The 14,738-nt window shown below is 42.8% G+C and overlaps 1 protein-coding gene across 1 annotated transcript in view; it reads right to left on the bottom strand.

The window, feature by feature from the left end:
- The window catches only part of CFTR (CF transmembrane conductance regulator), an 88,267-nt gene extending 75,269 nt beyond the window's left edge, over positions 1 to 12,998 (bottom strand). Inside the window, exons 1-3 of the mRNA XM_075059114.1 lie at positions 12,881 to 12,998; positions 1,524 to 1,634; positions 128 to 239 (exon numbers count right to left, since the gene is read on the bottom strand). Of these exons, the coding sequence (XP_074915215.1) occupies positions 128 to 239; positions 1,524 to 1,634; positions 12,881 to 12,933 (276 nt within the window). The 5' untranslated portion in view covers positions 12,934 to 12,998. The remainder of the gene's footprint in view (positions 1 to 127; positions 240 to 1,523; positions 1,635 to 12,880) is intronic.
- Positions 12,999 to 14,738: the final 1,740 nt, after the last annotated feature.

Genomic DNA, 14,738 nt, shown 5'->3' with positions numbered 1-14,738 from the left:
TTTATAAGCAATACACATAGCAAAATCTATAGCTATTCACAGGATTCTGTATTTATTTAGCAATCCCTAAGACTTGGATCTATTTATGGAACACTAAAAGTTTGCTGAGGAGAAAAACAAATCTTACCCCTAAATATAACATTATTCCATAGAACATAAATTTCCAGAAAAAGCATCGTCGAAGAGCATTGATAAGTTTGGGTTTTTTCTTTGAAGTTGCCAGCTCTCTGTCCCACTCTCTGAAAAGGAACCAAAAACCAAGACCATTAAGTTGTGTGAGCAAATACATGGGTCTATGGCTCTGACATACTTCAATTCACTCAAGTATATCCAAGGAGATTTAGCTAAGGTGACTAATGAAAGAAAGCTTTGCAAAGACCCCAAAGACTTGACTTGACAGATCAATAAAAGTTCAAACCTAGTTCAGTCACATATTTGGCAGTTTTAAATACTCAGCCATACATCACCCCGCAGGGAATTAATTCATGAAAAGGTCACATTGTATGTTTTAAAGAAACCTGCTGTACTTAAGACCAAAGCACAAATAATAGGCAAATAAACATTTTGGAGCTCTTCCAGCCTGCAAAAAATAAAACACCAACAAAGTATCAAAAATGTGACTTCTCTACTGCACAGCATTATTTTTAACCTATATTGCTGGGACAATAATTTTCTACTCCATAATAAATTGCTGATCAGAAGCAATGCTATATACAGAAAGCATATGTTTAGTGAAAATTTTATTCACAGATTAAAGCACTCCTAAGAATTTCCTCAGCTAATTCTTTTCGCCATTTTTCAACAGAATATTAAATAACCAGAATATTCCATTTATAAAATATCAAAATGCATTAAGCATACCAATGTCCTCAATACTTTCCACCAGTTTTGAGTATGTATGTCACACTGCAATTAAGTTTAATTGGATTGGCACAACAGTGCAGACGTGAGCTGCCCCTGCACACCAGGGAAAGCTACACTGGAGGCTGGGGGAGAGGGACCAGATTTAGGCACTTTTATTTCTAAGAGTTAGTCCCAAGTGTAGCACAGTTTCCAAATTAGGACCCACTGAAATAGGGTAGAGAAGAGAGGAAGCCTAAATGAGGAAAGTCAGGGTATGAATTCTGCAGAAGCAACTAGTCTTTCAACAGTGGTATCAAAGGAAATTAAGAATGTAATTTAGATGAAGAAAAAATAAAACAAGGTTTTAAAAGGATATTTTGGGAAGAAAGAACAGCAGAATAGGGAACTAACATTGAAACTGTGAGTCTAGCCTCACTAGTCAACAGACAGATGTCATAGGAACCTGAATATAGTAATTTAGAGCATCAAGGTGATACATCTGCACCAGGGATCCCAGTCAGCTCCAAAGGACAACCATGTGCTGAATGAGGACATGCTTGAACCAATCAATGGGTGCAACCAGCCTGCACCCAATGCTATTGAAACATTTTATCCAACAGCTTTTTAATGAAATTGTAGTGTGATTCCTGAAACAAAATTATTTCATGAATCTTTCATACCTTTCTAGTTTTTCAGAAAGATTATCAGCAGAGTCTGCAGAAGGGATTTGATAAATATCTGACAGCTCCAACCGTCGTCTGTAACCCTTTTTTAAAATTGGTTTTGTCCATCTAAGCAGAAAAAAAAATAAATTAAAAAATCACTAGTTTCTGAAGTTAATTCTGGAGTTGCATTGTCTCACCCTGAATATTTTGTGCACAGCACCCAAGCATGTCTATGTGCACACACATACACACATACACACACATACAATGACATAATATTGTGCAGCTTTGCATTATATTTACTGAACTATATTGACAAACATAACATGAAAAGAATAACTGTGGCATTTTATCAGTTTTGGGGTGGGATCATGCCCCAAACTTCCTATTCAGTCAGTGGCAGACAAATGAACAGGGGATTGAGACCTTTGTACTGTATTTCCAAATATGTGCTATGTCCATATAAATGAATAATAAATCAGAACTATAGTAAATTGGATGTATAAGTTTCATTCCTATAAGACAGAAAATCTTAATATAGTTTGAGTGTTCCTTTGGCAGCTTACATTGCAGTATGCACTTAACAACACACGAGATCTTTCACAGGACTCCTCATAAGATCTTCAGTGCATCCATCATATGTAAACATTCTGCATTTCTTTTTTCAAATGTCATATTTAAAAATTTAATACCAATTTAAAGGGCACGCTGAATTAAATCAAAGCAGGAAAAAACTCTAGAATGGTTACTCTGTAGAGAAAATCTTTATAAGCTGTTACTAATTTTATCGAACAATTCAGCTCCTGAAAGGCCTATGAATCCCCAAGTGCCAACTTGTACAAACTTTTGCAGCAGGTTCTCTTCAAAAATCTTTTTGAAAACACAGGACTAAAACAAAACATAAACAAGCAACCATAAGAACTAATGGTGTATTTTGAAACTACCCAGGTTTCTGCTTTACTGCCATTATTAAAAAAGATTTCCTTAAAAAAAATGAACTGCCTGTGAAAGAAGTAGCTTGTGGTTGATTGCTGTCATGCTTCCATATGTAAACACAGTTGGTAAAAAAAACCCATATGATTCATGATTATGATAAAAGTTATGATCTGCAAAACCTCAATCACTTCAGAATTTTTTCTTTTAAATTGTCTTTATAGAAAACAGTTAACAGAATTGCAAAAGTAATGCAATAATGTTTCCCACAGTCACTTAGAAAATACAAATAGCTTATTGGAGATGCTTACCTGTATGCCTGTAAGAACATGTATCATACACACAAAGTAACCCGCATTCTCAATTGCAGCCTTTGATGGTGCAAAGAGGTTGATACAAAGGTAAATGAACATCATTAGACACTACACAAGTGCAAAAAAACCTTAGCACAACAGTCAAAGCCTATTTGTGTGCAACTGTGTGCACACACATGCACGCTCTAACATTTACTTTAATGAAATTATGAATCATATGAGACACCGGTCTTTCATCCCCATAATTCAGTAAAGCACAAAGATATTTCCCAAGTGAACAGTTACATCACACCCACTGCAAAGAGAATATGTTCTAAGAAATTAGAAGATTATCCTTCATTTCTGCAATCATACTATGGTTTCAGACAAATAACATGGGCTTTAGCTCAGTCTTCGATACCACTGTAGCTGAGAAATAACACACAATTTGTGGTATGTGACAGCAAGGCAGCTAGGAGAGTCCACTTTGGACCGTCACTGATATAACATCCATAAACTTTACTACTACTGGAAACAGGGGCCAATGTTTTCAGGGATGTAATAAGATGGATTAGAAGAAAACTTTTATATTTAGAATAATACTGTTATGTGAAAGTTTTTCATGGCCACCGCAAATGATAAATCAGGTATTGATTTGTATTTTGCCAGGTCCTGATGGCAGAAAGGACCAGTCACTATTGGCTTTGTGCACATCTTGTGGAGAAATAGCTAATCCTTGTCCTTTGGGAACAGAAACTCTCATGTACTGGCTTCACCTTAAGTTCTCTATATGCAGATATTTTGGCAATGATAAAATGAATACAAGTTATGGGACACTAAACCACTACTGCTGCTAATGCAAGTAAGTAACAGTACTTCCTAAGCAACCTTTTTAATTCCCAGCTCCGTAGCTAAGTAATAACCTTGCTGAGCCCCTTAATAACGCTTTGAGACTGCAATAAGCAATTCCCAATTCGTCTTGACAAAAGAGAAATGCTTTACAGTTTCAGACTTTGTATGTTTTGGGAAAACATTTTTCATTGCACTGTTTCCCTCCACACATTTGATTTTGTTTGTACTTTTGATTAGCACCTACCCTGGCATTTTGCCACTCCCTGAAGTAACAAAACACGACTGCATTTAGAAAGCAAGCAGAGTGGCTACTTTATCATTTGGGAAAAGCAGGATGCTTCGCAGATCTACGGTCTCTTGTTCTACTCAGTGCTTAATTGGGTGCACTTACCAATGACACCTAAATTATGTGGTCCCTAAACCACCCTCCTCTCCCAAGTCAACAAGTTTGATACAGACTTATCCATAGTCCTTGTCCTCGTCTCTCTGCTCATCAGGGTAGCTGCAACTATGGTGGATGAACTCCTCCAGCCAGCTAAAGGAGTGGTGCTGACACCTTCCCCCAGGGACCTCCTTGCCTGCAGCCAGGTTTCTACCGCAGGCTGCTGGCAGGGCTTGCACAGAGATGTTCATCTCCCAGCTGCCCTGGCCTTGCTCGGAAGTCCCACCCTAACTAGATCTGGCCAATTTGCGATCTGTGCCAAGTGGCTTTGGGTTGGAGTGGTAATCGTGGGAGGAGTTGGCCTGTCACGTGCTGTTTGTCTCAAGGTAGATTTTCAACAGCTGCTTGGGTTGTGCTGTCAAGAACTGTGGGAGACAGTATATATTTCATCAAAAGGAATATGCTAGACCTAGAATACATAAATATTTCCTTAAAACAACTTTTTGCCAGATTCCAATAGCATCCAGTTTATCATTATGCTCTGGATTCTTTGCAAAGTTTTGAAATGTAAAATGGCTATAAATTTATTTTAACTGGCAATATAATCTGTAGTTATGAATGTTTCTTTATCACCAGGTAACGCCGTTCAGTCAGTGTTTGTCAATGAATATGGCTCTTCTATTTTTTTAATTAACAGAAATGATTTGCCAGCATTAATTCAGAGTTTCTTCTTCTTGTGGTTGCTGAGAACGAGAAATTTATTTTGAAAGGAAGAGAGCAAGAAGGAAGGGAAACAGATTGGCTTTACAGCATTATGTTAGCAAATGCCACCGGATTACTGGCTGGCATTTAATGAACTCTTTCACAGAGAAACCTGTAGCGCTGTCAGAGTTTTGCCACTAACTAGGAATGTTATTATGGGTACACACACATGAAACCCAGCAGGGGACAAGTTTCAAGGGTGTACAGTAGGAAAGAAGAAAAGAATCAAAACAAGTTCCACCTCTATTATTGATAGCCTGTAGCAAAAAAAAAAAAAAACCTTATGACCCTGATATGTAAATATCATATGCATAACATACTGTTTTAAGTTCCCTTTTGGTAGATTTCTAATGACCACTTCTTTGTCATTCACTTCAGCAATATGTAAGAGATTTCTTACTACAGCTATTTCTTTCTCCAGCATGTTCAGTCTCATCCCACTCGAGCAAATTATACCAATAGGACAGATGTCTTGGGCTTTCCAGAGAGTATTAACACAGACTGTTAACTTGTCAATAGGATTTGACTCTCCCTTAAGGCTGCTTTGCGTGTCACTGAAGACAGAAGGAGCCTCCGTGTTGCTAAGCCAACTGCCCAGATCTTCCTCCAGGGCACAGGGATTCCTCAGCTCTATCAGGCCCTTCAGGTCAAGAACCATGGGGCGTTGGGACAGTGACAGAGCAGCAGGGCTGGGCTCTCTGAGGCCTGCAAAGCTTAGCAGCAATCCTGAAAGTGTCCCTGATCGGGCTGGTACCATTTCAATAGGTGTCCTGCGCACAAAACAGCAATATCTACTGAGCAACACAAAGGTGACCATGGCTTCACTTCCTTCTCTTACAAGGCATTGATACCCGTGCGCAATATAGTTAGGCATATTGCCTGCAGCTCCTAACTGGACCTAATCTTCACGGAGACAGCGCAAGAAAAGTGCCTCTGGCTTTAACTTATCCCTTCTTTTAACAGTTGGGGGGGTAGGGCAGGGAACATAATCAAGCCATGATTATGATGCTTTGAAGCCTAAGTTTTCAAGGTGTTTGTAGAGCCACGAATTCTTACTGACTGCAAGAAAAGGCTGAGGTACTACGTAGATCTCAGACATTCCCAAAGGGTCAAAGCAGACCGGACTCTGTCAGAGACTCTGCACTCCCATGCTCTCCCAAAAGACATCCATCACTAATTGTAAATTTTTCGCTTACTTTATATCGGAGGTGGCAGCTCTACTACACTCGAAACTGTTTCTCCAGAAGAGTGTCTGCACCACCAGCTCTCTTCTCCAAGCATCCTGCAACGCAGCCGTAAAGGGTGACCCTAGCTGTGCATGATCCTTGCTAACAGACGGGACGAGTCAGTGCACCCATGGAGCACAACTGCCGGGCACCACAGCCTAATTCCTGCACCTTGGTTACCCTCAACAGAGTAGAGTTGCAGTTATTTTGTTTCAAATGGTAACCTGCTGAAATAGCATGTTATATATTCAGAAAACTATATTAAACCTTTAGCATCTTCCCCTTTAAAAACAAACAAATGCTACACTCTGAGCTTAATATTTACACATAATTACTGCACAGCTTCAACAACAGAAGGTAAATGCAGACCCCAATAATTTCTGGTTTTTTTCTTTTTCTTTTCCCCCAGATCACAAATATTAAGATTTAAATTTCTTCACTAATAAACAATCTTTCCCCATGAGGTGTTGTCTGACATGGAAAATATTTAGCTGCAATATCATCAACTCTGCCACTAGCTGTGAGCAGTACCATTTTAAGAATAATCAATGTTCTGCTGAAACCCCAGGATTTCAATAGCAAATCTTAATTAGGATTACTCCACAGCAGTTCTTGAGGGAGGCTCGCCTTTTTATGCCCAGTTATTGCAAAGTGACACTTATTCAGATTATTATCTAATCTCTAAATGCTTTTTGAGATTCAGATTTTTAGCAGAAATTCAGTACTTTTTCCTTACAGTTAGTAAGATAGTCAAAGTATTTCGGTTTGCTGAAGTACCAAGAGCTATTTTTGAGAGAAAAAAAAGCACATTAGGGGTACAAAGATACTTAAATTGTGTAAGATGCAAGGACAGAATACATTCAATGCATTAAAATCTGTCATTGGTTTAGATACCAAAGTCAAGTGTAATACATGCCTCAAATATTTCTTTAACAAAGCTATCAAAATAACATAGTGGTGATGATGTGCTATGAACAGGGTTTGCAAGGCTGTTTCAGCATGTAGTTACAGTGAGACTGGCTAGGAGAGGATGTTTCTTCACCTTCACTCTTTTTCTCAATTATATATCCCATAGAAAGAATAAGAGGAAGAGCTTGCTTTCTGCTAGTCCTTTGAAAGACCAAAGAAAGCTGCGGAAAGTTTGCATCAGCAAACCTATAGCAGAGCTGTGCTATTCATGATTGAACTGAATTTTAAAATCTCCCAGATATGTCACTAATGTGACAGCAAATTTCACCCCATTTATCATTCCACTGTCTTAGCCATGCATTTATAGATATATTTTGTAACAAATTAGCATACAGTTGCATATAGGGTGCAATGGCCCTTTCCAAATCTGTAATTTGTTCCAACCCCAGTGACTGATACGTGCTCAGGTATAAACACCCTCACAAACTGGTGAACACATCTGTGGCAGTTCAAACAGTGAAAGTGGAGGGTGGGAAGATTTTTTTTTTTCTTTTTTTTAAATTTAAATACAAAGTATCAAAACGTAAGTCACCACTACAGTAATATGGAATGAATCCTGAATCAGGGGCTGCTTCTCTTACTACTTGCTCTTTGCCATCTTCTCTGTATCCTGGCATTTGATGCTGCTACTCCTCAGCCTGACCTTTGCAAGTTAATGAGAAAATGTCTTGTATCTTCCAATTTCCAAAATGACCTTGGGCTTTGAGCAAAGCAACACTGGGGGTTTTTTTGGTTTTGTTTTCTTTGTATTTGTTACCTCCAAAGAAATAAAAGCATCCTAGATTTTATAGATTAACCTTAAACTAAGTTAAGTTGAAACAAGTTAAAGTGAAATATCAGATTGACTCCAATACAATAAAGGTTCACATCCTTTATTTTAAAAGTTGAAAAAAAAAAGTTTATGAAAAGATAAATACCAACGTTAAAACATGGGAATACATCTGAAACCAAGTACCTTTCCCAGCTGTCGCTTTGGATTTTCTCCTAAGGCACAACCTTGCCCACGGAGTCAAGGCATTAGTATTGCAGCAGGCCACCCCAAGTACTGCCTTTCAGGATCGATCCCCTCTCCCACCTACCCGCTCCTGAAGGAAGGATGCTTACCCATATCTGACAGGCAGGAGAATTCTGGTTTCAAGGGAAAAACAATGCCGTTTCAAAATACGTCTTCAAAGCCTACTTATTCTCTCCTAATTTTACGAGCTTCATGACAATGCAGCCTCGGTTTAGCTACTTGCTGACTGAAAATGCTCATGCAGATCCTTTTGCTTATATGAGAGGGAGTGATATGTGGATGTAAACACAGCCTGTGAGTTCTTGCTCATCTCACCCAGGCATACCTCCTCTCTCGTGGAAGACAGCTGAATTGCATCTATGAGTTCACATTGCAAAATTTTGCAATGTGTATCACTAAAGTCTTCTTATATGCTACAGTTTAATTTGACCTTTGACTTGTTTATTTTAGAAGACATACTGTGACACTTTATGACCCAGATGTCAGGTTGGCACCATCCTGCCTCCATAACCACTATACTTACATACATATCCTGCAAAGCAGGGGATGGTGAAGTAAAAAAACAAATCCAAAACCAAGATAATGACAACCCGTAGAACTCTTCTGCAGGAAGTCACACTATTCTCACCAGTTTGAAAATTAGCATATTCAAAAAAATTACATATGCAGAGACTGGGACTCTTTTGTATGAAAGAGGTGATAATTGTTTGCTGTAGAAATATTCTGAAATAACTTTGCCACACCAGAAATACCCTTGTGCAATTAAAGTCCTGGACAGGAGATCTCAGGCAGTCTCCACTGACTCCACCACACGCTCCCAGGACAAAACACAGTCCTTGTACACCCCACTTTCTTCTTTACAGAACTAATAAGGAAACTTGGGTTTAGCCCATCCTTTGTGCTATCTATTTAGACTTTAAGACCTCCAAAACAGACATCCCTATCAAATATTTTCCAGTGCTTAGTACAGTAGACTTCAAATTTCTGTTAGGGCATTTAAAAGCCTCTATAATACAGATAATAAAACTATTTTCTATGTCATTGCCTACAGTATTAAAAAAGAATTCAAGGATTTGGATGGATTATTTTCTATCTCACCAAAATCAAATAAGCATGGAGGAGAATAAAAAGGTACAAACAGGTCTGCAAATCTTTCAAATGCTTGATCATTTAATTTTGAGTATCAAGATGGTAAGTCTTCCTCCTGCAGGAGGAAGAGAAGCTTTACATGTATTTCAGAAACTCAGATGCAACTTGATACAGGCAACTGTGCTTTACAGGTATAAAGCAGCCAGAGAAGGTCACTGTGCTATGCAGGGTTTGCACTTCTGCTCATTAGACCAAAGATGCAGTATTGGGCTGAGCCAAGGACACAATTGAGCCTTATTATTAGAGAAGGTATTCCTGTGGCTGAAATGATTTCAGAGTAGGAGACTCAGTGTCCTCTCTCCAGTTCACTTCAAGTTTCATATTTTACCTTGGAAACATTAATAGAAGTCAAATTTTCAAAAGGAGTCCAAAACTTGCATGCACATCTTTGAACCTTCGGGGGGCTGACTTTCAGAAGTACCAAAAGCTTGCTGTTTCAAACAGGTCTGAAGGGCTGGCAGACCCAAGGACTCCTTGTGGCAATAGAAAAAAATGACCAGGCAGCCTCACGGGGCGATAATCTGTGCTGCAGCTGCACCTGTGCTTGGTTATCACTAACAGCCAGGATTTATGATTACCTGGGATCAGTGAAAGGCAGGTCCTCAGGACTAGACCCATAAAGGGACTTGAGAATATATTATAAGAAATTTGCCGTGTGTAAGTGTCTAAGCCAGCTGTCCCAGCAACTGAGCCATCACACTGTGCAATTCAATCCACCTGCTCATAGCTGCTAAAGTACACAGAGGCTCCCTTCTCAGAGAGGAAAGATGAGCAAGATGCTACAGCTAGGTATTGATAGGGGATGCTCCAAATATATGTTGGATATGCCAATTTCCAGACACCTGCCCTCTAGAGTGAAATTTACTGACATGAATTAGGTCTTTAAGCTTCCTATGCAATACCTGGGATTTTTAGGAACTCAAGACAGTTTTAGGGGAAGTTTTGAGTACAAATGTACACACTAAATCCCAGACTTCTCCATAGAGAAAAATAGGCACATAAATCCTTCTCTGTTCAGGAATCAAAATCATAAGTACCCTCTTGGTATTAAACCCTAAAATACATAACCCAAGGAGAGAGCAGGGACTACCTAGGGCAGATCTGCCTTTAGTTCCTTTCTCTGAAGGGATTCAAGCTAATTCTCATGAGAATGCCTTTTCAAACCAGAAACTATCTTGGTCAAGGCACTCTCGAACTTGCAATTATGACTGAATTAAGCTAGAAAAAGTGAGAGAATAACCATGACTGCAGCTCATGTGCTAGGTACTTCCAAAACTTAAGTCCTGGATTCTGGTATCCACCCTAAAGGCTATTAACAGACTTCATAAAAAGCGCCCTCAGAACAGAAATCAGGACTTGCAAACAAGTTTCTTACCTGATAGACTACAGAGTCACTCTTGCTCTTATGCTTAAAAAGAGTAGCTGAGTCAGAGATAGAGAACTAAAACACCTTCACTACCATACACTGGTAACACTGGTCCTACTTCCTAGAAGAGGTGAGGTGTAGAATTGAATTCCTTTCCCTACCCCTCCCAGCACACACACGGCAGAAGCAGGAACATTTATCCCCTACATGCTAAATTGTTCTTGGAATCTCTGGACAGCTGTATAAAAAGGCAACAGCTTACTTTTTCTCTGGTTGGGAAAGAAGGAAGCAACTAGAGCAGGTCTGATGGACTGAGCCCCTGAGAAGTCAGGGCACAAAAGCTGGCTTAGTTTGCACTTCTCTTTTGGATTTCATAATTAATCAGGCACTGATTTTTTTCTTTAAGAGAAAGACATCCTTGCTGCCAGTTTGGATGTAATGCATTTTCTTATCTTGTGGTTTCACTTTTGTGACCTTTTCAATTATTTCGTATCATATTTGTGAAGAAACAAAGACATTCACAGTGTATGTGGTAAAATGCAAGTAAGCAGAGACTTTGTCATTCACAGAAACATCATTCCGAAGGTATTAGAACCATATTAGATACTTTACAGATGTACACATACAGTTTTGGCTGTTGTTACCCAGTGAACTGAATGTTTACTTTAAGAGCCTGAATTTTCTATGAAACAATGTTACTATCAAATTTTGTAAAGAAATTTCTCTTGTCTAGTCAACAGTCATCATAAATGTTTCTCTAACTTGATATACTTGATTATTATCACTTCAGTTGCAGATAGGTGGTACAATATAATGCATCATGCATAATACCCATGATTGAAATGTCATTTAATTGATTTAAAGACTATGATTTTAAAAGACCAGGTCAGGTTAATTATGCACTTAATGAGCATGAACTGCATCTGGTTTCAGCCACGGGAACTTTAACTAAGGTAGAAATCATAAGTATATTTGCTTTATCTTACTGGGGTTTTTTCTTGACACCTTCAGTGCACCACCCAGGTACTACGAGAGCACTACTCTGATAGAAGATTTCCAAATAAATAAAATTAAATAGAACAAGTGGCTCCTTGAGCATTGAAGTTAATATGCAGCCTCATTTCTTACAGATTTGTATCTTATACTTGACAGGAGCACTGACTGAAGCTTCTTCTATGGAGAATTTGTAAAGGCTTACACTCCCATCATTCGCCCTCCCTGGCTCAAACACCATCTGAGAGCAAGTACTTCCCCATTGCAGCACCACTGGAGGACACCTCTAGGATCCTCACCTTTACCTGGATGTTTGTAAAACTTTAGAAACAGGTTGCATTTGGGATCCTTCCCCTCTATCACATTTGGCTACAATGTGCCACAGTGAGCCACAATGGCCACAATGAGCCAAAGTGGGGGAGGCAGGCAAACAGAGTGATTCATACAGACCAGCTTCCCTTAAGAAATTTTTAAAAAAGGTCCAGGCCAACCTGCTGAAAAGGAAAGATATCCCAAAACGATTAAAAAGTGAGCTAAAAGCCCTCAGCTGCTCAGGCAGAGACCTCGTGCCAATGTTATGGTTTTACATCATGTGTTCCCATTTTGGCCACCATGTTTGTGTCTTACACAAGATTTCCTCCCTCCCCTCCCTGCTGTGCAAAAGACCCTCAAGTAACAAAAGGGGGAACCAGCACCCTGGCGAAACCTGCGGCGTGTGGGCCAAAGCCAGAAAGATTTTTTGCTCTTTCCAGTTGGCAGTGTCATTTCTAGCGATGTCACGTAAAACATGTTTAGGCTTCTATATTGTCTTATAAAGCACATTGTGCCCAGGCGTTGGTATGGGCTTCTTCTTCTTCTCTTTTTATTTGAAGTTGTGAGAAAGAAAAGGCGCCAGGGACTTTGCCCGTAAAAGAACACTTTCAAGGCTTACAAGAAACTGTTTCCAGTAAGATCTTATATTACACTTGCACACTGAGCAAATGCTAAACACCCGAAAAGCCAAACAGAAGGACTCCTTGCTCTGAGAGCGTCTCCCCTCTGCTCTCCCCCACCCTGCTGTGTTCTTACAGTTTACAGTGAAATAACAGATTAACTAGTTGAGCAATTTACCAAAGGTTGCTCAAATTATGCCATAAATTCATCTGTCTGGGTCCTGCAGACAGATGTTTATGACACCTGATGGACAGAGCCCATTCCTCGTGCTAAAAACCCCAGCAACAACAACAACAACAACAAAAGGGATATCTCATCATTCGGCAGTAAGCGAGACTCCCACCGCTCTCCCCACGGACCTTTCCGGAGCTAATTGGCGCCCAGCGCTCAGCCCCCTTCTCTGCCGAGTGCGGGGGGGGGGGAGCCCCCGCTGAGCCCCCCGCCCCGCCGCTGCCCGCTGCCCCGGGCCGCACGTGTCCCGCCGCGCCGGGGCTCCCACCTGAAGAAAAGTTTGGAGAAGATGTTCGCCTTCTCCAGGGGGGACCTCTGCATGGTGCCCGGAGCTGCGGTGCGGTGCGGTGCGGTGCGGTGCGCGGGGGACCGGCAGCAGCCGCTAATCGCTGACGCCTGGCTCGCCCGCTCCGCTCCGCTCCTGCGGCTCTCCCACCTTATCCGCTCGGCCGGCTCTGATGTCACCGCCTGCCTCCTGCCCCTGCCCCTCTCCCCGCCTCTGCTTTGCCCAGGTTCAAAAGCGGGAGGGCTGGGGCCCCGGCCCGCGCCGCCGCCTCCTCTCCCGCCTCCCCGCCGCGCCCGGCACCGCGCACCGGGGCGCGCTCCGCGGCGCCCCCCGCCGCCGCCGCCCTCTCCGCCCCGGCTCCCCGCCGGCTTTCGGCCAGCCCGTTAACTCCACCTGCCGCTTCCGCCTCGCGAGTCGCCCCACGGCGGGTCCCCGACCTCCCCCCAGCACTAAGCCCCTCGCCCCACCAGGGGCCGTGGGGGACAAACCGCCCCTCGCTCCGGGGCAGCGGGGACAGCGCAGCGAGGAGACCCGTCCTCGGGGCACGGAGAGCCCCTCGCCCCCCCGAGGGCGCAGAGCCTGTCCCCCCGCACACCGGCCGCCTGCTCGCAACCCCGGCGGGAACCGAAGCCGGGTTTCGGCTTTGGTGGGCACCCGGGGCCCGAGCCAGAAGCCCCCGTCCCGCGGGAGCGCGCAGCGGCGCAGGGGCAGAGGGCGGGCGGTGAGCCGAGGGGAGAATAAATGTGAACGGCAAGTGCGATCGCACCCACTTCGAAACACACTTGCTTCAGTTTTTCAGGCAGGCACAGCTACCTGAGCCGAGAGGAATGGGGAACTGAAGGTACATCCTGAAGAAGTTGAGCCCAAACACCCAGGTTTAACGCTAAAGCTCGTTCTGAAGCGTTATAGACACGCCGTACAAACAAAATCACTGCTTTCAGAGTGCACAGTAGAAAGCACGCTTAAAGAAGATAACAAGAAGCAGGCAAAAGAACTTGTGATTTAATTCTGTATAAGACTTAATTTTACTTAACGCTTTACTGTGATATTTACACACTCCAGTTTCTTTTCACTTCTGTAACTTAAAAAAATATGGATGGAAAAAGTCACACTTTCCTAAGCATGCAGCCGTTCCCCCCTTAGCTGGTTCCGTAAAGAGGCAAACGTGCTTCTCTATGGACTTATAGGTTGCGCTACAATTTAACCAGCTGTCACTCTTTGAAAACTTTACAGACATTTTTTATTGCACCGCTTCTCGCTACACCCCACTGTGTTTTCATAAAGAATTTCTCTTTGCCTGGGCAATTCTCCCTCGCAGACTGCGGATAGCTAAGAAGTGCCCTCTTACCCTGTCACCGAACCGGGCTCCTTTGTGTCTCAGACCTCCCTCGGATCCTTCCCGATTCTGCTTTATTAATGACAAAACCGGCAAGAAACACGGGGCAGGCAGGACTCCAGGAAACTGTCCGCACTCTATCATGTCCTCAGACAATGCGGTAGAGGCAGGGCTCGACCCGCCCGGGCTCCAGGACAGCAGCGCGGAGCCCTTCGGCACCCTGCCACCTAGTGGAGCCGGAGCCGGGCCGGCACCGCGCTCCGCACCGCACCCCGCACCGCGGCCGCCGGGAGAAGGCGGGACCGGCCTCTCGGGGCGTTCGGTGCCGGGCTCCAGGGAGGCACCTCCCGCCGCGCCCTGACGCGGCGGTGACAGCCGGTCACGGCTCCTCCAGCCCCGCTGCGCTCCGCCGGCGCGATGCTCGAGTAGGAACTCGGATCAGGATTCAGATCCCTCCTCCGCCGGACCCGGGGCAAGGCTGTGATCCCACACCCTCCATCCACC

Source organism: Buteo buteo, chromosome 28 (genome assembly GCF_964188355.1).
Source record: "Buteo buteo chromosome 28, bButBut1.hap1.1, whole genome shotgun sequence".
Classification (NCBI taxonomy): Eukaryota; Metazoa; Chordata; class Aves; order Accipitriformes; family Accipitridae; genus Buteo; species Buteo buteo.
Note: the sequence above shows the minus strand (reverse complement) of the source record. Positions and strands in the feature narration are given on the sequence as shown.